This window comes from Mycteria americana, chromosome 1 (genome assembly GCF_035582795.1).
Source record: "Mycteria americana isolate JAX WOST 10 ecotype Jacksonville Zoo and Gardens chromosome 1, USCA_MyAme_1.0, whole genome shotgun sequence".
Taxonomy (NCBI): Eukaryota; Metazoa; Chordata; class Aves; order Ciconiiformes; family Ciconiidae; genus Mycteria; species Mycteria americana.
The window spans coordinates 109,808,861-109,832,043 of NC_134365.1; the positions used below are offsets into that span (position 1 = coordinate 109,808,861).

Here is a 23,183-nt window from a genome sequence, read left to right on the forward strand (position 1 = left end):
ATAAAGCGATAAGACCAAAGTGTTGAAGGGCTTGGTATTTGTAACATGCATTAAAAAAATTATATGTTTTTGGACTTTAACTGTAATTATACCAACTACCCTTTTTTGATTGACTTTTTTGTGAGTATCTGTGTATATTTTCGAAATGCGTGATTTTTACATTTTTATTTTCAATCTGTTCTTTCAATTAGTGATATGTGGTTGGAATGCTTGCTAACATGCCTTTCTTTTATAAGCGAAGTTAGCCTGCCAGGATCTGTGCCATGTCAAAGTTTATGAAAATTTTCAACTATGGTTGAAAGATAATTTAATATTAGATAATTTACCACTGACAATTTCTGTTGAAAAATCTAATATTTTTCAATAAATCTCTGGTTTTGAATATTTCAGTGAAATCAAGGTTGGGGGGGAGAAGAAGGTTAAGAATCTTTTCAAATTAATTTTAATCGTGACTTAATTTGCATTTGCAGTTTAATAGTGAGCATTGTGACCTTGATACAGCGATCTTATACTAAAGAGATTGGTGTGTGGGCTAAATGCCTCAGTATATTATTAATTTTTTAATAAACTTCCTTTGTAATAGCTATTAGCCTCAGAAAAGTATTTTCCGTTTGTAGATGTTTGGATCCTTTAGAAAGGGTGTAAATGTCACTGTTCCATTTCAGCAACATTGCAGATTGATATTTACTGGAGATAACTTGATGCAGAGAAATAATGATAATATGAAAAAAAATTTTACTCAAGGTTACACAACAGTTCATTGGAAAGGCTTGGAGTAGAACCCAGGTTGCCTGACTATTATTTCAATCTGTTACCCATTTTCGTCTACAGCCTGCTTTCAGCATTTGATAGAGACTTCTGCTTAAAAATCAAATAAAATGTGGTTCAACATTTTAAACCTATTCTTCATATATCAGAATATATGTGTGCTTTCTAAGGTCCTTACCAAGGGTCCTTTTTATTTATTTTTTTTAATTTTGCTTTATTCTTTGCTTCGTTTCATGTCTATTCAATTTTATTTATTCCATGTTTTCTTTTTGTTTTGTTTTTGTTTTTAGTTGTGTCTGGTAAGTTGAAATTTTATTGGCCATCTTCTAGTCATCGTATCACTGTGACGGGAACTTCTCCTCCCCTTCCCATCCATCCCCTTCCATGTCCTTCAACCAGTCAGCTCCCATCTTTTACTTGTTATTGACAAGACACATCGCACAGAATAAATTCTGCATGAAGTATGGGTAACTTAATGGCAAAGAGAAAGGTAATGGGTTGCTAACTTTCTGTCTGTTTTTACATGATGTAACAAGTCAAATCCTAATGTCTTCTTTCTTCAGTGACTGCATTGGTTGAACTTCAAAGTGTTCTATAAAAAATAATTTTTGTTTTAAAGGTCTGAAGGATAGAAGTTGTTCTTTCCTTAAGCGGATTATTATTTCTGCATTTTTTACAGTATATTCATCACATACCACATGTATGTGAACCAAGGTATGAAAGAAAACTGAAGTTAAAAAAAAGACAGTGAAAATGCTTCCAGTACAGTGAACATTGAATGGAATTTAATACAAAGTTTCACTTAACCCTGTTTTAATTCTTCTGACATTGAAGCTAATAGGATTTTTATTATTTACCTTAATGGCAATAGATTTAGAATAATACACATATGCATAATACGCATATATATTTAGAATAAGATACATACAAAATACATATTTAGAATAATATCTAGAGAGACATATACCTATTTACATTTTATAAATTCTACCATGGTTACCTGAAAGACTGAATTTCCCCTCATTTTTTGTGTTCAGTAGTCCCTGAATGGTCATCTTCAGGTTCTAGAATCACAAGCATTCAGCTATTTCTCCAGTGGTCAGAGCCATTTTAATATCTTTATAGCTGTACCCATTCTCAAGTTCAATGAAATCTGAAACCTTATAAATTCTATGCACTAGCACAGGATTTAGAAACCCTCAGTTCCATTTTGTGTGGCATTGTGTCACAGACTAGTACAGAACCAGCCAAGCCCTAAACTTAACTATATGCTAAATTTATTCTTGTTATTAGAATCCAACAGCATAACAAAGGTGCTTCACCCTCATCTCCATTTTCCCCATCATACCTTACAACCCTGTGGCAAACCCCCAACAGTTTCACCTTCTGTTCTAAATTAAACATGCTGTCATGTCAAAGTCTTCCCACGTCTTCTTCCAAGGTATTGATGGAATGTTTCAGAGCTAAATGTTTTGAAGTCTGCTAATTACTGTAGGTCAATCTCACCTTCACTTTGAGTAGTTTCTTATCTAAGGAAATTCTAGAAAAGGTAGCACTTGCATCCAGATGTAAATAATATGTTGTGCTTTAAAAATTCCTTCCAAAGCAGGAGGGTCATAGGAAGAGTATATTCTAATATGAACTCAACAGGGAGCAGAGACACAAGGCATGAGGAACAGATAACTGAAAGTATTGGCCCACAGGAACACTGAAAGCAATTTTTTTAGAAAGGGCTTTGAGTTTTACTGAATTCGTTCTAGCTAAAGCCACAATTACTTGATGTTTATAAAACACATTGAGTGATATCTTTAAATTATATGATTCACACTCTTTTTAAAGGAAAATCTCATAAATACAGAAATGTTTGAAAGGAAAAAAAAAAACATGAAAAACATTTAAGTTATTAAAGTCGGATTCAAAACATCCCCTTTATTCTCAACCCAAAGAAGAGGGAGAGCATAATTAGTTTTGGACAGATGATCAGAAGGAATTGGAAATGAATAAGTAAATGGACTTTCATTTAATGCACATTTTTTCAAGAAGTGAGAGATAACAGCCTATAAAATAAGCTAGATTTTTTTTCTGTGCTAGCCCTATCAAGATATCTAATGCTGTCACCTATGCTGATTTTTTTTTAATGTGACTGACATGATTTTTTGACATTCTATTTACTACTGGATGAAGGGGTTGTTGAAGTCTGTATAAATCAAACAGTTTGGACAATGCTGGCAGTATTTATAATGTTAGGCTGAGCAGATGTTTCAAATTTGCCTTCATTTGCATATATATTTTGTTTGAACATGCCCTTGCCTATGTAAATGAGAAAGACATTTAGCTCTGCTGTTCCTTTAAATTCATTCGTCTTCAGTAATTGGACTGAAGATTTTAAATGGTTATAATTTGTTCAATAGTATTTCTGGGGCTTTTGACTTTAAATTCTTTTGAGACCCCGACTACATCAAAAGTCTCATGTAAACAATTAAGGGCTTTTTCTCTCCTCAGCTTTCCTAATTCAAAGATGATGACTTTTGTGCATGTAAGCCCAAATTCATAGTTACTCAACAGTGTTTATTGCAGCCCTTGACAAAGTGTGGCCTGTGGGCCAGTTGTCCCTCAAAGATTTCTCCATTCTGACCTGTAGCCGTACTCCTCCTTTAAAACCAAATTGTAACAGATTTGTTCATATCGGTGACTGTTGCTCTGCAAGTTGTCTCATTAAGTCGGTGGGACTTACTTCCTTGTATAAGTGGTCAGTAATAAAAGCACGTGAGGCACAGTCAAGTTTTAATTGGGAGGTCCAGCCACAGACGAGATGATCTGAGTGATGCCCAAGCTGTGGCTGATAGAGATGATGTGTCTTTGTGCTGCCTCTCCTTATTAAAGAAACGTAACTATTCTGTTTTACACCGTTTCATGTCAGTAGGCAAATTGTGCTTTCAAATAGGCTAACTTTGGTCTTCTGATAGTAGTGTGATTTTTTTTTTTTTTATATTTTCCTTTCAGAGCCTCCACAGTTTGTTGTAAAGCCTCGAGATCAGGTAGCTGCACTGGGGAGAACGGTGACTTTCCAGTGTGAAGCAACTGGAAACCCTCAGCCAGCCATCTTTTGGCGGAGAGAGGGAAGTCAGGTAAAACAGCCTTTCCGTCCCTTCTTCCTGGCAGTTTCTTGAAGAGATGATGTCACATGAGAGAAAAATATTTTAATTGTTGTTTTAAAGATGTGGAAAACAGGTCTAGAGCTTGGAGATGCTGGATATTTCTTCTCTACTTCTAAGTCACATGCATGCTAGGTGATGTCAGCCTTACTAGAAAGGATATCTATGTTTTGCTCAATCTCCCATTTTCTCCATGAATATGAAAATAATCTATGTCACAACTAGAAACTTTCCATGTTTCACTACTATGAAAATCTTTTTCACCTAACGGGGAGAACTTTTAAGAGATGAAGAGATGACTAATGCTGAAGTTTGTTAGAACTCCCAAACACTCTCAAATTTTCAGAAAGTTTGGCTCTGGGTTTATGGTGCAGCTGTTAGTTTGCCATGTGTTTGTACGTGCCTGGCAAACTAAACTATTTGCTGTATTGGTCTGCATCACTGCATGGATAGGACTCTAGTTTGGGGCTAAGGAGATCTACTTTCCCACTCAGTCAGTTGGCTGACAGGTCATACCTGAATGGGTCACTTTTTCTCCTAGCTTCCTTATTTGAATGGGAGGGAAAAATATTTTCAGCTTCTTTGTAACGGATCTTGAAAGCCAGTGGGTGAAACACAATATAGCACAGCAAGAGAACCACAGTTTTCTTTCAGAGTCATCTTTTGAAGGAGGGGAGTATTCTTTATTGGGAGGTAAAGAAGGAATATGGGATTCTGGTTTTCCTGTGAATGAAGGAATGAATGGTGCAATAGCATATGACAGGATTCTTTGTGTTACAAAATAATAGGCCAGGGAAATTGAGAACTCTTAGAGACTGGCTTTCTTACTCCATTTGCAACATTTCTGTCTAAATACCCAAGTACAACTAGACTGCTAACCAAATTTAGATGATAATCTTCAATGGTATAATATACCAGTATATTACGTTTGTATTTTTGTATGACCTGGAATTTTTTTTTTCCCAAGTGTAGTCTAGTAAATAATTTTTCTGGCTCATTATTGAACTCTGAGTGGTGACCACTTGCGATGGTTGAGGGAACTGGAGGAGGAGGTCAGTGCTAATACTGAAGTAGAGGATGTTGTATCCCATTCCTTTGGATGATTTTTGGAAATGCAAAATGTAGTTAGGCAAGAAAGAGAGATAAAAAATAGCCTCTGTGACTTTAAAGTATTCTCATTCACAAATTGTTCAGCCAGAGGTAGAAATTCAGAATCGGTATTTAGTGTAAAAAAACTTATATTACTTTGATTGCAGTTCTGATTTTTGACCACTGTTGGTAAATACTATGTACTTCATACCAAAACTATCTTAAGTAGAAACTGGCATAGAATTTAGTTCTATATTATAGGACTCGTTATAGAACACAAACACTATGATTAGAGAGACCTAAACGGCATCTCTTTTTAAAAACTGCTACATTCTTAGGAAGACGAAAGTTAAAATACAAGTAAGTAGACCAACATCTGCATTTAAATGAAATAAATAGAATGCCCTGGAGTAAGCTCTAAAAAAGGATGTTAAAGCAAATTACTTAGGTTCACCACAGTTGCTTGCACCATTATGGTATCTGTACATATAACATCTTCGCTAGTGCCTGTTATACTTTGTGTAAAGCCCAGCATTGACCACAGAGGGTGACAGAGCAATCCCAAAAGACTTACACAATTATATGTGCATATCTGCACCTATTTTATCACAAAAAAATCCTATAAAAGCTATTCACATTGTGGTATAGACATGCTTAAGACATGAAGAGCAGAATGTTTTATGTATAATGTGAAAAGATGAATTTGTTTAGATATATTAAAGTTAAGATTATTGATGTTTGAATTTATTTAACCCTTTTTTCCTACTTTCTTTCCTATACATCTTGTAGAATCTGCTTTTCTCATACCAGCCCCCTCAGTCATCCAGCCGATTTTCAGTTTCCCAGACAGGAGACCTCACTATCACCAATGTCCAGAGATCTGATGTTGGGTACTATATCTGCCAGACTTTAAATGTTGCAGGAAGTATCATAACAAAAGCCTACTTGGAGGTTACTGATGGTAATGATACCTTTATTTTATCATTTCCAAGTTTTTATATTTATTTGAAGACAGCAGTGGGATGATATGACACTACTTTGAAATCTGCTTTGTATAAATGCAGATTGCACGTGTCTTTGAACATAAAAATCCTGGTTTGGCCGTCACTGTCAGGGGTTTAAAATTTTGGATATTGTGTAACACTATATTTCCATTTTGTATTTGCAAGTATACTGCAGTTTATGGATTTTTGTCAGATCTGTTAATCTACCTGGCTCTTTTTTAGCTTCCCCCACTATAGGTTTAGTTTACTTTCAGATTGCTTGCTACCTAGCTCTTTATCCCTATTATTATGTGTCTGTTTGCTTAGCATCTCCACTTACCTGTTTTTTCCCTGTTTTTTTAATATTGCACTATAGCAGGGGAAAAACCTCAACCTGTATGGAAGTCAGTGGAATAGCATACAAATGAGTATTATTATACATTCCTTTTTAGGAGCGGTTGGGAAAAAAAATTAAGATGCAAAAGCTACAGGGAGCATGACTGCGAGCAGTAATATATGCTGATGTGAGGCCACTTTGCCAATTATCAGCAATACTTCATATTTTTAATAGCAAAGATACACAGGCAAAATAATAATGTTAGCACTTATGGAAAAAGAGGCTAAGTGCAGTCTGTGGAGAGACTTTGAGGAGAGGGAAGCTGTTGTCTGAGGAGAGTTTCCATAAACTAGGCCTTTGCCCTATAGAAAACATAGAAATAATGCAGTACTGGAAACATGCAGTGAACCTGGAGAATAAAATTGTTTATTTACACCCGCTGGATTGAGATTGTTTGGAGGAATAGGACTGCATCCTTTCTGGTTTTTCACAAGTGGTAAACCACATTTCTTAATCCACTTTTATCCATTTTTCACTGGGGAGAAGGCCATGGCAAGGTGAGAAATAATTTTAAAAAGAAAATTGAGACAATTAAGATTTTTTCTGTTAATGACCTATGCCATCTGACCTTGGAAAAATTCAAATTAATTTAAATATATTTCCTTTACTATGTCTGTATGCTCTGGATTGATCTGATGGGTAGTTGTTTTGTATAATGCCTTGGGACAATATTTTTTTGGTACTTTTATAAAAGTGAAGGCAGGATATGCAGAATGGTACCCTGGTATTCCTAAAGGTAATAGAAGTTGCCATCAACTTCAGTAGCATTTAAATTAGCCATGGATTTGAGTGGCATTGGATTTCTCCTGTGGAGCAGAGATTGGTCAGCCTCTTACCACTGGCAACTGCAAAGCTCTTTACAAACTTGTCGAAGTCAAATACAAACTATAAATGAGCTTATTTTGACTATCTCTGCAGAGAAAGATACTAATGGCCTCACAGTGCATTGCAACAGGTTGGGACAAGAAGTAAAGGATAAATTATGCAGTTGAAAATGCAGAGTGTCATTTGAACATGCAAATGAAATTATGGGAGTTGGAATTTAGCCAAAAAAAGCAGTACTAACACCCTGTCTGTTGTTATGAAAAGTAATTTAGAAATATCTGATGTTCACAAATTATCAGAACTTCAGGTTTATATTTCGGCTACCAAACCAGTTCTTAGGTTACATGGGCCCCCATGACACTGCTGAACAGATTTATGTCATTTAAAGTTGTGGCTATTTTCAGATCATCAGTCCATGTCATGTTGGATGGTACAGGTAGAGGAGGTTACTGAAACACAGTAAGATAGCTTTTACCTCTTTTTCTGATTATCCTTTGGATAATGGAAGAAAAACCTCATGTAGACAATCATCCTTTTTTCTGTGAATACTGAGACTGCTTTATACCCTTCTGTGCACAGTTATTAAATAAACCATCAATAACATTTAATTTTCATTGAGTGAAAGATGTATTAAAATTGATGCAAACACACTGTGGGATTCTTTTTGTGACTTTCAAGTCATATTGACAGATTAAGTTGTCATAGAACTAAAAGTCAGAAACTACTGGAAAAATACTTCTTAGTTGAAATTTTTTACTGTGGTCCTATTCATTAGCTTTGTGTTTACTTTACCCTGCTGCTAGGCATCTCCCAATTAGGAAAGAGCACCAAGATGAGTTGATGGTACACAACAAAATTTTTTTAAGGAGTATATATTTGCCAGGTTATCCCCTGCCTGCCTACCTCCTTTTTCTCTGTCTTTGAATGCTGAAAGTATGAATTCTGTTATACAGGCCTGCTACATGGTAGAAGGTGAACAAAGTGAAATCTGTGCCTTGAGAAAGAATTTGGGAAGTCCTTTCTCATTCCATTATCACTTTATAAAGACATTGGAATTAGGGAATGCCTAGAAGATACCACTATGCGATATGTAATGCTTCTTTACTTTCTGAAAATAACGTGTTGTGTATCATTTTAAAATTCTGTAGTTGTGCATCATTATAATGCGCCCTGCCCTGAATAATGCCTCCAACTTTAATTACTTGTTTAATTATCTTTAGTTTGTTTCAAAGCCTCAAGCAACTGCTGTTGCTTAGATGATTAGAAAATTGCTTCCAGTTGCAGAAATCTCTTTCCTGTTGTTCTTCTGGCAGTGATTGCAGACCGGCCTCCCCCTGTCATTCGACAGGGTCCTGTGAATCAGACTGTGGCTGTAGATGGTACTTTAGTACTGAACTGCGTGGCAACAGGCACTTTAATGCCCACTATCCTCTGGAAGAAGGATGGGATCCTCATTTCTACCCAGGACTCTCGCATCAAGCAGTTGGAGACAGGAGCATTACAGATACGATACGCCAAGGTAGCTTGAACTGGCAAACGGGTTTTCTTGTTGTTTGTTTCACTTTGTTTTTCAACCTCGAGGCACTTTTGATGTAGTAAATCCTACATTTAGAATTAATGAAATGTTAAATAAATGTATTAAAATATTTGATACTTCATGCTTTCAATTAGTTCATTCTTTATGCTTAACACTTTGGCTTATTCTGCCTAGGGCACATTATTTCTGATTTCATAAGGAAAAATGCTTTTAAGAGGTATTAATTAAGGGAATTATTTGGTACTTTAAACATGAAGGGGAAAGCAAAACTTGCATTTCAGTAAGACAAATCCTTAAATTATTTGGCTTTAGCACTAATAGATTAAAATGATCTAATTATTTCAAATATTTATAAAGAAAACCTTTGTTTAGCATACTGCAGTAATAGAGCCATGTTCACATCTTTTTCAAAACAGTTTTAAAAGTTTAACTATATTCAGTCGGCAGTGTAAACATAGCTTAAAATGGTTAACCACCTGTCAAATACCTGGCTTCCATAGGGGATTATAGGAAGTACCTGGCCAGTATTGCTGGTCATGCCTCGCACGCTGTAAAATGTTTTAAAATGTTGTTAAGTTTTAGCATACTGGCTATTCTCTGCTATCTTTTCTGTGGTTTGAAATGTAGTAATTTTTTAAAATTAGGCTGAATACCTCACTTTACTATGTTCCCTAGAGTTGCCCTGTTACCAGTTACAAGTTACACTGGCTTAGAGTTTGAACCTCTGATTTTTGAGTGCTTCCGTTCAGCTCATCTGCTGGGGCTGGGACCTTAGGAGGATAGCATTTCTTTTGAGGGGAAAAAAAGAAACTCTTTTAAAATGTGATTAAGTCACATATGGACAAATAATCCAACATTCAGAACTGGATGAGAATAGCATATGGAGATTCCTTTTTGGGCCTGCTGTAGAGTGAAATTTATATTAACATAGGGAACCCCATATGTACAGGGCCCTGTGCAATATTTAAGCTTTGTTTTAAGGATAACATGCTCTCCCGTGCTTCAGTCCAGACAAATCCCCGAGCATTATTCACGCAGAAGGTTGACAGTTGCATGGGGTCTTGTCATCTGAGTTCCTTCTCAATTTATTTGTTAAGACTTCTGCAGAGTAATGAATAAATACTACAAGAATTGGCCTTCAGTTTGTTCATTACAGAACAGGTAACATTAAATTAGAATCTGCAACTTTTCCAAGTCTTTAACGAATGCTCAGAAATAAGTGTCCATTTTCATTTTGCAGCACACGAAATCATAACTTCTAATGGAAGAAGTTTCTGGTTCAAAGTTTTTGCAGCCTAATAGGTTTATCCATATTCATGGGGGAACATAGAGAGCTGTAATTACTTTTCTAGCCCACTGAGTGCCTGATTGTTTCAAATATTTATTCTTCTCTTTTCCAACTCAGCTGGGCGACACTGGGCGGTACACCTGCATTGCTTCAACCCCAAGTGGCGAAGCTACATGGAGTGCGTACATAGAGGTCCAAGGTAAATCAATTAGGGTTTCTCTGCCTGCAGAAAATACACAAAGGAAAATCAGAAATGGAAATGCAGAAGTTATCTGACTGTCATAAATTGCCAGTGCAGATGTGAACAGCATTTAGCTTACAGCTGCTTCCTGTCTATACTCAGCATTTCTCTCTCCTTTGTTAGAGTTTGGAGTCCCAGTGCAGCCACCAAGACCCACTGACCCAAACTTGATTCCTAGTGCTCCATCAAAACCTGAGGTTACAGATGTCAGCAGAAATACAGTAACATTGTCATGGCAACCTAATTTGAATTCAGGTGCAACACCAACCTCTTACATAATTGAGGCCTTCAGGTATATGAGTCTCATGTGATCTTTCTGTACTTACGCTTATATATAATATGTTGTTAAAGAAGCACTTGCTAACCTGCTGTTGTGTGTGTTTTATCCTTAGCCATGCATCTGGTAGCAGCTGGCAAACTGTAGCTGAAAACGTGAAAACAGAGAGTTTTGCAGTTAAAGGGCTAAAACCTAATGCAATTTATCTATTCCTTGTGAGGGCAGCTAATGCATATGGACTAAGTGACCCAAGCCAAATATCTGATCCAGTGAAAACTCAAGGTAAGCTTTTGATACTGAACATTTTAGGTGTCCATAGTGGCTGTCACAAGTTGACTGAGCAATACCAGGTGCAGGAATTCTGGTAGCTTTCAACTGTCTGCTTATCCTAGCTGTAATATATACTAGATAGTAAAATACAGTGTTTAAACTTGCATTCCTCTATAACATAGACTCTGAAAGCTGCTTAGACAGCATATTGCATTGCCTAAGGGAACCCTAGTATCTCTTATCCAAAGATAGTTACAGAATAGCTCTTGTTAGCAACAAAAGTAATCTCTGATTTTTTAAGTTATCACACAAATTGTCAAATTCCATGGAAATGTTATTAGTATGTCCAGTGGATCAAATGAAACGTAAGACTGAGAGAGAAACAGCACATAATCTAAGTTGGTTTCTGCTGCATTAGGAGAGACAAGTTTAAAATTTGTAGAAGTTGGGCATCATGAGCCAGTAAAGAAGAGGTTTTGGCAATATATTAAAAGTATTTCAATAGTAAAACTGTTGAAAGTAAAAGAGTAGGGAAGAGAGACAGTGCTTACAGATAGCCAAGTGGAAGAAAAGGCTGGGTAATAGTGGATGAAGGAGTCATCCGCTGACTCCAGCTATGATTGAAGTCCAGCTGTGGACTGAATCCAGCTATGTAAAATTTAAAATAACTTTGTGTTCACTGTAGAAAAAAAAAATGACACTTATGATGCTGTACAGGGAATAATGCATTGCAACTTTGCAGCCTGCATTTTTCCAGTAGAAATACTTAGATTCTTAAGAAGGGAAAAACTAGACTTATTCTTTTTCAAAGTAAAAGTGATAGAGGTCATCTTTCTTTTTTTTTTTTTTCTGTGTTTCCTACTTACTGGAGAAATTGACCCATTGGCTTATTAAGAGTGCCTGTGTTGTACGTTTGTTTCTTTGTTTGCATAAGTAAGTACATGTTTGTTTTTGAAAGGAAGTTCCCTAAAGAAAACAAAGCATTTTCCTTTGGTGACTTTTCATTTTTATTGAAGCTGGTCTGAAAGCAAGTCTTTCTCATCTCCCCTGGGGAGTGAACAATTTCACATTGCTGTACTTTCTTACTATGCATTTGTCCTGATGGGTGACAATTTCGATGGATGTATATAGACAGCAGTCACAGCCACATGGAAAATAGGGATTGCACGGGTTCCTGAGTCTGTTCCCAAGGAGAGATTTAGTAACCTTTTAGTGATTTCTGTATTCCTGGTGATAGGGCAACACGTGTTACTATGCAGGCAGGCTGCAGTGTTCTGCACGAGTCCATTTTTTGTACAGTGTAGTTTCATTCCTGGAGATGACATGAGGTATGGGGTCTGAATGTCCTAAACGAACTGATCACTGAACTGACGCTGATAAACGGTGAATGAGGCAGCGTTCTGTTCACTTAACGGAACTGAATAGTTTATAATGGCATGGAAAAGCTTTGCTGTCCTCTGGGCATCTAGTAGAGCTGAAGACCTGAGAACCACACAAAGCCTGAGTGAAAATAACAACCAATAGATAAAATTTTCATCAACAGTAAGAAATGTAATCAAGTGTCAAGTTCTTTAAAGCAGTTCCACTCTTCTTCCAATACCATTTCAGTTTTGTGTAAGCTGTGGTCTAGCTAAGTAAGTTCAAAAATTTCCCAGTTCACTTTTGTCTAGAGGGTAGTATAGTCTTGTCCTAAATGCACGTCCAGACCAGGAACCTAACCTACTTTGATCTTTACGCTGTACCAGCATTAACAACAACATGCTTAGGTGTTCTCACTGACAGTCCCTGTCTTGGAAGCTTGGAGCTGAATCAAGAAAACACACGTATTGTTGTATAGCATAGATGTGCAAATGGCTGAGCCTATTAATAGTTTGATTCATATTGTTGATGACTCATCTCTTATGACTAGCAAAGATAGAACTAATGATTCCACTGACTTTCCTGTTACATTCTAAGCAGGCAGCTCTCCAAACAGAAGCTTCTATCTTTAATGCTTTCAAACTTTGTGGGGAGGGAAATACTCTGATAAATGGACTGTTTGGCAGAACATACTGCATGTGGATACAGCAGTGACTCAGTGGAGGTTTTTTTGGTTTTGTTTTGTTGTTATCAGTGTTCCTTGCTAAGAATCCAGATTTGTCACCCACTGACTGCATGCTAACCTCAGTTTGCTTCTTTAACTTTGAAGAAATCCCATCTTCTTGTAAATATGTTGAGGAAACTGTATGATAAAAGTTCAAAGTGACATAGGCTTTGTATTCTCAAATGGGAATTATATTTCTAGAAAGAAACCTTTCCTTATGCCTTCTCCTAATGCAGTCTTACAATGGTTTTATTATTATTTAGACAAGACCAAAGCTGGTAAACTGGGAATATGCCCACCGTGCAAAAAGCATTCTTTACAACTGTTGCACTTGCATTTAATAAGCGTCTTCTATATCAGCATCAACTGTGCTATCCAAACCTCAGCTTTCAAGATAGTCTACATGCCTACAGTGACTTATTAGAGTAGTTGTGGTTGTACATAAATATATACACCATTTCTGTGTACTCTCTCTTTGGCACTTCTTGTAAGCAGCCAGGTATGGAAATTTCCAAGGTCTTCAAAGAACAGGACCCTTGAAGATTTCCTGATCTTGCTTTGTCACTAGTGGAGGTCAGGCAGGGAAGGAGCAGGCTGGAGCAAAGCTTATGTAATGCATTACTCTATCTGGAATAAAAAAAAATAAAAAAAAAAAAAAAAGGAATCACTATAAGTTATTTTCATTAATTTCCCAGTCTGTGATTTGTAGCTGTAGTCAGCATGGTATTTGTTTAAAGTGAAGTGATCAAAGAGAGATATGTAAAAACAATACAGAAACTATGTTACTCTGCTGTCCGTAGTACATGTATATTTTAGTCACCCTATTAGTGATTGCCCTATAAATTTTATACGTCTGACAGTCATTCCATTTCAGTTAAATATGCTTTTCAAGGGTTCTGCATGGAGAAAATACGTGTTTCCATTGTACCATTGCGTATTTTCAGAGGAATTTGTCCCTTCATGCATATGAACAATTCTTTTAGCTGTAAGATAGACCAAATGTCAGAAGAGCCAGACAGCACTCAGCTGTGCTCTTCTGTTTACAGAAGTCACTTGCCATCAGACAAGCTGCAGCCATATGACTCATTTTTCTTTTCTTCAGTTATTACATTTATTTTGTAATTAAAAACAGTAAGTTCACACATGAATTTATCTGAAGATACAGCTTCTGCTTTTGCCGTTCTTCATAGGTTTCCTGTTCTCTTGGAATTTGCAATGGGTAATAGAATGTTTTCTCCCAGTAGGAAAGAATAAAGAGATGCTGCTGTAGCAATTTACCAAAGACATCCCTGAGTGTGGTTTTTCTTTTTGTGCAGCATTTCCCTCCTGTTTCTCTCTGTCAAAGAAAGTGCTGTGCATCGATTTCGTACTACCTAAGCATTGATGGATTTGCTCAGGAAAATATTTCATGTAGTTTTTTTTTTACATAATTGGGAAGTACATAGGGTAAACTTTATTGGTGATAGTATGACATACTTTATGATATATTCATTTGTATTTACATATACTTATTTTAACAATCATATTTACTTGTGAGAATGGAATCTTAAATTATTACAGATATTCCACCAACAAGTCAAGGTGTGGATCACAAGCAGGTCCAGAGAGAATTAGGTGATGTCGTACTACATCTGCACAATCCTACTATCCTTTCTTCCTCCTCAATTGAAGTTCATTGGACTGTAAGTATAAATCTGTATCATGGAGGTGGTTATATATGCTGCTTCATTGTACTGTTTGACTACAGTGGAGTCACAGTTTAAGAAGCTGTGTAGTTTGTATGCTTGCAAATGTTTTTCTCTGGAATGAGTGCTACTTGGGCTTTGCTTTCCTACTTCATTAAATTTTATCCCATTTTCACCATTTTATGTCTCCATATGTTTACAATATGGTGAGAGTTTCAGAGTCGTCCTCTGGAAGCTAAAGGACTGATCAAAGCCTTCTTAAGTCATATCATTTGAAGCTTTTGCACTGCTTTCAGTAGGAAAGTGTGTCAGTCCCCTAATGAAATAACATGGGCACTTCCCTGTCTGTCAGTCACCAGTGGAGAGAAATACTGCATAATTCTGTTTGAAAGCATTACCTCCATCCTACATACATACTGAGAAACACACCCAAACCCATACAGCCTCATCTGAACCTATCCTTTCCCATGGTGCTATGAGTATGCACAGTACAGGGAGAAGAAACCAAAAGGGCAAACGGTTTTCAGATGTTGGGTTCACATTGCTCTGGTGGGAGGAAGCAGGAAGTTGGCCGCGTGGAGGATATAGCAGAGGAAATGAGAGAGTGAGGAAACAATACTGTAGGAGCCCTGAGGCAAGGGGAATGGGAACGTACATGAAAAAGATTCAAGTAGGCTTACAAGGCTGAGGCCTCGGTGAGAGAAAGGATTAGAGGCGGCTTACTGTGGGAGACATTTGGCAATCAAGAGGTAGAAATGGAGAGAACAACACGGGAAACTGCAGGTACCAAGCAATGAGATAAGAAAATGTCATTCAAAGAAGAGCCGTTTTAAAATAGAATGCAGAATGAAGAAAAAATGGGGGATAATTATACCAGGTGCAGGAATAAATCCAAAGGGAGTGAGCTTTGAGGTCTTTTTAGGACTTCCATCTGAACATGCCAATATATTGGCAGGGACAGCGTAGGAGAGCACAGGGTGTAGCCGCTGCCATGCCATGGCAGAACATTTTGAACAGGAACAAAAGGCGTTTTGACTTTGTAGAAGAGCCCTACCCCAACGGAGTCCTGATCCGTGACCAGGCTCCTTGGTGCTGCAAGAGTACAAATAATATCTGCTGTGTTGCACAGTAATTGCACTGTCACCTGCGGCACGGCCACCTGCAGCAGGCAATCTCCTGTTTTAACTAATAACGTTAAAACATCTTTGAGGTTCCCAGCACGATTTTGTTTGACCTTTACTAACAGAACAACCTTTTCCAGACAGGCAGTTTTTGTCAGTCTCTTGGGTGGCCTGTGGCTTCTCTGCAATTTCAAAAATAAGCATTACCTCAGTTTCAGCTAACACACACATTCTTTATGTGATTATTAAAAGTGAAGTGTGTTGCTTTTTGGAGTAAAATTGCAAGCAAACAGTTTTATTATATCACTGGATGAGATTTTGGAAAACAGGGAAAATCTGATGCACTTTTAAAAATTTTGTTGTTGTTATTATTGGACTTTCTTGTTCATCAGAAATTGAAACCGGTAGTTAAAAGATAGTGAGTGCTCCAGGAGAGATCGGTTCTATAGAATAGCTTTCTGTTTCAGCTATAGCCTAACGCATTGAGTCCCGCCCTTGCTTACATTAAGATCTCTTTCTCCATACATGTGATATAAAATGACCGTGGTCTAAAAAGCACTCAGGACCACTGAGTATCTGCTTATCCAAGTCTCATCTGTGTGACCATACTGAGTTTTATGAGCCTCTTCAGAGCCTTCTCCCTCCAGCAGAGGAGCCTCCTGCTGAGTGGGTGGACATGGAGGACGTGCTTGGACAAATCTGCCCTCTGACAGAGCCCAGCCTAATCACAGCCATGGAGATAGTGCCAGCTGGCTGCCCTTTCCATTCGCTTTCTCCAGACGGAAGCAGGCAGGAAGCAGTGCTCATTTCATGGATTTTGGGAGGCTTCCACACCTCGGGAGAGTTGGCAGGCCCTCTCTTTGATCTCCACATTCATCACCCTGAGTTCCGGAGCTGTAGATCCCCTGCCCTCGCCCTCCCCCCTTTCCCCGTGTGCCCCCTGCCCTGCCGGGCAGATGCCGGTGGGCAGCAGGGTGGCCTCTGCTGAGCTCCATCGCTCCGCGGATGCAAAGGCTGCTCATTTCGCGGAGCTGGGGCATATTACACAACTCCGTTATCCCCCTTTAATGCCTTCATAAATCCACAGAAACCAGCGCGGTTCTACCAGCATCAGACAGATTAATGCACTTGTGAATCAGGCCTGTAATTTGCCGTAATGCAAGGAGCCTTTATCTGCTTTGGCGGTGTTGTTTACTTTGAATAAAATGAACGCATAGTCCAAGGACCGTGCATAGTGTCGCAGGCATCGTTCCTGGTTCATATTTGTTAAAGGATGTGTTGTGTATTCTGCTGTCTTGCCAGGTGGACCAGCAATCCCAGTATATTCAAGGATATAAAATTCTGTACCGGCCTACACCAGCATCCTATGGAGAGTCAGAGTGGTTAATCTTTGAAGTGAGGACTCCGACCAAAAACAGCGTTATCATTCCCGAGCTGAAGAAAGGTGTAAACTACGAAATCAAGGCCCGTCCTTTTTTTAATGAGTTTCAGGGAGCAGATAGCGAAGTGAAATTTGCAAAGACCCTGGAAGAAGGCAAGTAGGAGCCAGACTGTCTTCATCTTTCCTTTTTGAAGTAGTAGTCTGGCCTGCTTTCCTCTGATATGTTCATTATTTGATTTTGTTTGAAGTGCGTGCTGTTTGAGAACAGCAATCTGCGGCAGAGGGGGCTGTGTTGGGCTGATCATTATGTGAATTGTTTGGTGACACAGAAGTAAATATTCAGAACCACGCGTGAGAGACAGAGAGAGAGGGATGTGCAAAAATCCCCTCCAACACACAATGGGAAATGCGCTTTTTATCTTCACTGCAGTGTGCACTCCTCCCTGCTGAGTTCATGGTCTGGTCACAAGTGACTTCTGTCAGATCCAAGCACTTGCTAATCACTATCTTGAGTAGATAGCAGACACCACAGAAATCATCAAAGCGCTATAGCTGAGGGAATGGAAACCACATTTTTTGAAGGCTTTTATACCTGGATCAATCAGTAAGACAAAATGAAAAGATGAATGAGGGCAACAGATATAGTGGACTAAATTATGTATTTCCATCTCATACATGTGCTAAAAAGAGAAGGTTCATGAAGCTCTTCCTTTTGTTGCTGCTCAGGCATAGTGAGTGTGCAAGATGGCCAGTGGCTCTGAACAGGGATTTCAGTGCCTCTGTTGGGGTGTGCAGCCTTTCCCCTTGTCTCTTCCCTCCCCAGTATAAAGGCCGTGTAGCTCTGGTTTATTGCTGCGAGTGGTTCAAGAGGTGTGCTTAACTGCATTTATCCTAAGCATCAGCTAAGCATCCAGTTTTTACAAAGGCTATTTAAAATGCAAAACATAAATTATTATTATAAATACGTTAATATTAACACATTCTGTCCTGATTTTAATAAGTTTTGTATTACTCATTATTATTTACACACTAGAGGAATTGAGATTTAGCATTCTACTGGGGTCAATTTATAGACTTTATTTTTCAAAACTGTTGATCCTGGGTGAGGTGATTTGAGACCAAAGAGGAATGCAGTGCTCGGGACTGTGATATTCAGATAATGGGTATCTGATCTCGGAGAGCCTGGTGACGAGTGTGACTTTTCCTGTGCTGCACAGCGAGACTGCAGTAGATCTCAGGAGGCTGGTTGCAGGTTCACATCACTTTCCTTCTGTATCATTTTATCTTGTGGGCAGGAACTGTCCTAAATGAAGGGTGGGGCATAAAAGAATGCATTTGTGTAGCCCAGAAACCATCATCGTCTTAAAAAAGCTCACTTCTGCTTTTGACGAACTTAACCATTCAGTCCTTCTTTCCAAACAAACAGCTCCTAGTGCTCCACCTCAGAGTGTTTCAGTAACTAAGAACGATGGGAACGGGACGGCAATTGTGGTCACCTGGCAGCCACCCCCCGAGGACAACCAGAACGGGATGGTTCAAGAGTATAAGGTACTGCTGGCATGCCTTGATCCCCTGGCAGAGGGGGTATTGGCCAGGTGGTGACAGATGAGGTTGTTCGTGGGTGCTTGGCTCCATCTACTGGTTGGTCAGAGCAAACGAGATAGAAAATCACTTCCTTGAATCAAATCCCATATTTAGTAATTCTGTCTAGATGGTAGAAGGCAATTAAAACAGCCTCCATAAATCAAAGCAAAGGGTCAACACTCAATTAAAACCACTACCTTCTTGCCTTCATTATAACTTGAGAAATGTGCACACAAGTAGAGAGGGAACCATACCTGTTTGAGAACCGTTTTGTGACTGAAAGACATTGGCCAAGGTAGTAAATATAAACAGGCTTAATGAATTGAAAAACTCGGGGGTAATAATCAACAGTGTTAAGAACTGAGTATGTTATGCGTAACTGGGTAGTTAAAACAAATGGAAAACTTTCAAGTAAGGAATGTGCTTGTATAATAATAAATGTATTTAGTATATAGAAATTTTTCTTTTCTTTCACACAAATGCAGTTCTCATTATGCTATTTAATTTTTAACAAATTGTAAGTACATTATAAAATATTATTTGATGTTTGTTTAGCAACATACACTGTATTTATTTCCAGTTTAAAATGTTTGCGATAATTTACATAGCAAAGTAAATGAAGCTTATTTTTCCTAGGCAAGCTACAGCAGTTTTAAATGTTTACTTGTGGATATCAAGTAAGCTTTATAGCCACGGAGAGGCAGTATCTTTGGTTTCAGTCTCCTGCAAATGTCTCCTGCATTATTGAGGAAATTTTTCAAATGAGAATGTCTTGGCTATTTTTCAGGTTAAAACACTGTGCTGTAGACATATATTCCTAGTCATCAAACTTATTCTGCTATTCTTTTTTCCTCAGTAGTAATGGGAAAGGGAAGAGATCGCTAAGCTTCATGGTCAATTTAGAATAATAAAACACCTTTCAGAACCTGGTCAACTGGTAAAAAAAAATCAGTTTATGGCTTAGTTTCAGATATATAATGTAAATGGATAAAAATACTTGCAAAGTTATTTTGTTTAAAGTCAGACCTTGAGCTGAAGAGATGGAATTATTTCCATCAAGAAACTGCATCAGAGGAATGTAAGGGTTTTAAGGACAAAACAATAAAAGTCAGGAAATTCACATTTCTGAGTGGATATAAGACCTAACATACATCCTAGCATTCAGAGGTAATAGGCTATCAGATGTAGGAGAAAGCGTCTTGTAGTGCTTGTATGGCAGTAGATGGCACACTGGCACATTTCACATCTACATTTATTGCATGGATGCCATTATTTTCCTTTGTGCTTTTCACCATGGACAGAAAACAGACACAATGAATATATATGTAGTTGCTATTTAAGTTGCTATATGTAATTAATATTTTTGTCTAAAAACTAAATAAATGCAGTTCTATCTCCCAGAAAAACATGTTTTCTCCCAGAAAAAAAGGTATGCATATGTGGGGGAATTCTTTGTTTTCTCAGCAACTCAGATCTAAGGCAAGAGTGTAGCTCCTTTAATTAAAGGATAAAATAAATAGGAAGGAGGATACCATCTTAATTGAAGAAGCGTCAGTAGCATGCACAAAAAGCCAGAAATTCAAATCACGGCAGAAGTCATTCCCTCCTTCCCTAGCATTACGTTAGAAATTCTCTTGTTATACTAATTCTTTCTTCAATTATGTGTCTATTATAATGTGAATTCCTCCTTCCTTCATAACATTCTAAAAGTTCAGTTTTACTTGCCTATTTAGGTATACAATCATTTGATAGTATGGCAAGTACTGAACAACGTGATGTTTAACTTAACATTCTTGTTTTGTGAATTTGTCCATGTATTTGAGCACCTAAGAACAAAAAATTTTTACAAATTAGTAGTGCACAGTTACAAGTACATAATAAATTGTTTTTATTGTTTGCACATACACCATTGTACAAGGTGGCAGTAACAATTTCTGTGAAAATGACTTAAGCCAAAACCTAGATTTAAATCTTTTGTTCCTCACTTTACCGAGTTCTTGTTTACATAAGAGCATTTTCATGGACCATCCTTTAGGATTTAAGAGCAATATTACAAATAATTATACAACTACTACTGACTGAAGCAGTCTCTACTTTGTATCAGAATATAAAAAGGAGATTCTCTTCTCTTCCTGTGCTCTGACTTGCTCTGCAGCAGCAGTTAGGTATATGCTGCGTTGGGATTCTATTTCAAAGGAGCTTAAAATACATTTCAGATACTCACAGTGTCCCACTAGCCTTGTTTCAATCCTTGGCATCCAGGGAAGGAAAAAGGGCCTTACAGTGTCCTGAAGGTGCAATAGAATTTCCAGTGTCCAGGCGGAAAGGGCTCTACAGAAAGGGCCCTAGCGATTGTTCTATACATGAAACTCTAGCTCACTCACCTGGCAATCTCCACAGTGGCAGAATTGCACGAGAGATTAGGAGCAGCTATCCGGGTACTAGATCTTTTAGGAGCTCCATATATCAAAAGCAAAATCTTCCTTCCTGTGTACAGTCAGCACAGGTTCAGAAATGCTGCTGTTCTCAGGAAACTTTGCTTCTTTACAGATAAAGTACTGAATTTAACTAATTTAACTTTCTGGATAAATATTCATCAGAGAGCAATACATTTGTAGAAAGGGAATAAAAAGGAAATCAACACAGCTTCATCAATTTTTTAGCAGATCTAGATTAGCTGCTACTTCACCTTTAATAGCAGTTGGGAGTTCAACCATACTCTTAACAGCATTTGCCACATCAATGGTGCAGGCCTAAAGAGATAAAAAATATCTCATCGTATTGTTTCTCCCAATCATTTAATGTCACTGTTGTAATTTATAAAGTGGTGCATTGAAGTCATTAGGCCTGTGTCCTGATCTCAACCGAAAAATGAGATCTGATGCCATGCTGTTGTCTCTCAATAGAAGGTGGTATATTACTCAATCCGTGCCTCTTGCTGCCATTTAAAAAAAAAAAACAGATAATGTTTGGATTCCAGCATGTCATCGTTTCTCCTGTGATGTCATGTGATGAAAGACTTGCCCTTGCACTTGAGTGAAGAAAGCCTTGCTTGACGAATGATCCCTGAGCAAGAGAATTGCAAATTCATGTAACTGAATGCTCTTACTTTGTTGTTTATGTGAACGATTCTTGGCTACGGGCCTTCCCTTGTTTGTTCCATGTTACTAATGCTTTTAGTTTTATTAGTGCTGATGTCACTGGTTGAACTGTAAATGAATTACGATAAACCCATCAAACAATTTTAGTAGTTGGAGCAGCTCTTTGGAACAAGAAGTATCTTTTCAGTATTTATACAGTGCCTAGGACAGTAATCCATGACTGCAGATGTTAGAGTAGTGACAAATTCTAAATTTCTTTATCCAGCAGAAAGGAATGTGTCATCCTTCCTCCTACTTATCTTTTGTTGTTGAATTTTGAGCTTTTATACGTACCATACACTTACTTCCCTGCAGGTTTGGTGTCTTGGCAATGAAAGTCGATACCATATAAACAAGACGGTAGATGGTTCCACCTTTTCTGTAGTCATCCCCTCCCTAGTTCCTGGTATTCGATATAGCGTGGAAGTGGCAGCAAGTACTGGGGCAGGACCTGGAGTGAAAAGTGATCCCCAGTTTATCCAATTAGGTAAGCCTGCTGGTAATCCTACCTATAGGTTTCAATGATTTTTGTTTGTTTGCTTTTGTCTTTTATGGCACCAGAAACACTTTCAAGACAAGTGAAATAGATAGTGTTACTTGATCTCTGGAATAACAGGATTTGGCATTTCTTCTTTTAAACTTGCCTTAGAACTGCAGTCTAAAGACGGGATTATAACAGCACAGGTTTTTTTAATCTCCCAATTCAGCAGTGCTTTTTGGTTATTGATTTTTCAAACAGAATTTTCACACTTAAGACTGGTGTAATAAAACACGTAGGGCAGTATGAATCACTAAGTGTTGTGTCACTTTAGTTTAGGGATGTAATTTGTCTTGATCAGATTTTATCTTTCTTTATTGAAGCAAAAAAACAAGAGCATGCTAAAATTAGGCACAATAAATATCAGTTATGTGTGAAAGGTAGCAAATAACCTGAATACAGGAAAAAGAGGTACACAGGTAATTTACAATAATCCTGACCTCCTAACTTCATTTACACCAAACCTCTCTCTGTGATAAATGCAGATCAGGGGCATTGCTCCTGCATGTATCTGGGAGAAATGCATCTTTGCTGTTGGTTAGATGAAGATTATTTAAAGTAGCTTTAGGTGTAGTCATATGCTGCTTTACTAGTATGCCTGTATCAAAATACCTTGTCATTACGGTATATAATTGTGAAAGCAAACTCAGCATGTTGCTTTGGACTTTATGTCCCGTCTATCTCTGTATCATTAGTAGATCTTCCTTGTTATTCCACTTTTTATATTTAAAAATCTATATTTACTGCATGTGAAAACAAGACCGAATGACTAATATATTCTCTGGAAAATTACATGTATGTTTCCTTGGCTATTAAAATGA

The 23,183-nt window shown here is 37.8% G+C and overlaps 1 protein-coding gene across 1 annotated transcript in view; it reads left to right on the forward strand.

Moving 5' to 3' along the window:
* The window catches only part of ROBO1 (roundabout guidance receptor 1), a 751,137-nt gene that overhangs the window by 682,765 nt on the left and 45,189 nt on the right, over positions 1-23,183 (forward strand). The window contains exons 9-19 of the mRNA XM_075516480.1: positions 1,059-1,067; positions 3,772-3,896; positions 5,802-5,973; positions 8,531-8,736; positions 10,160-10,241; positions 10,407-10,575; positions 10,676-10,842; positions 14,474-14,595; positions 17,022-17,253; positions 18,527-18,648; positions 22,140-22,311. Coding sequence (XP_075372595.1) covers positions 1,059-1,067; positions 3,772-3,896; positions 5,802-5,973; positions 8,531-8,736; positions 10,160-10,241; positions 10,407-10,575; positions 10,676-10,842; positions 14,474-14,595; positions 17,022-17,253; positions 18,527-18,648; positions 22,140-22,311 — 1,578 coding nt within the window. The remainder of the gene's footprint in view (positions 1-1,058; positions 1,068-3,771; positions 3,897-5,801; positions 5,974-8,530; positions 8,737-10,159; positions 10,242-10,406; positions 10,576-10,675; positions 10,843-14,473; positions 14,596-17,021; positions 17,254-18,526; positions 18,649-22,139; positions 22,312-23,183) is intronic.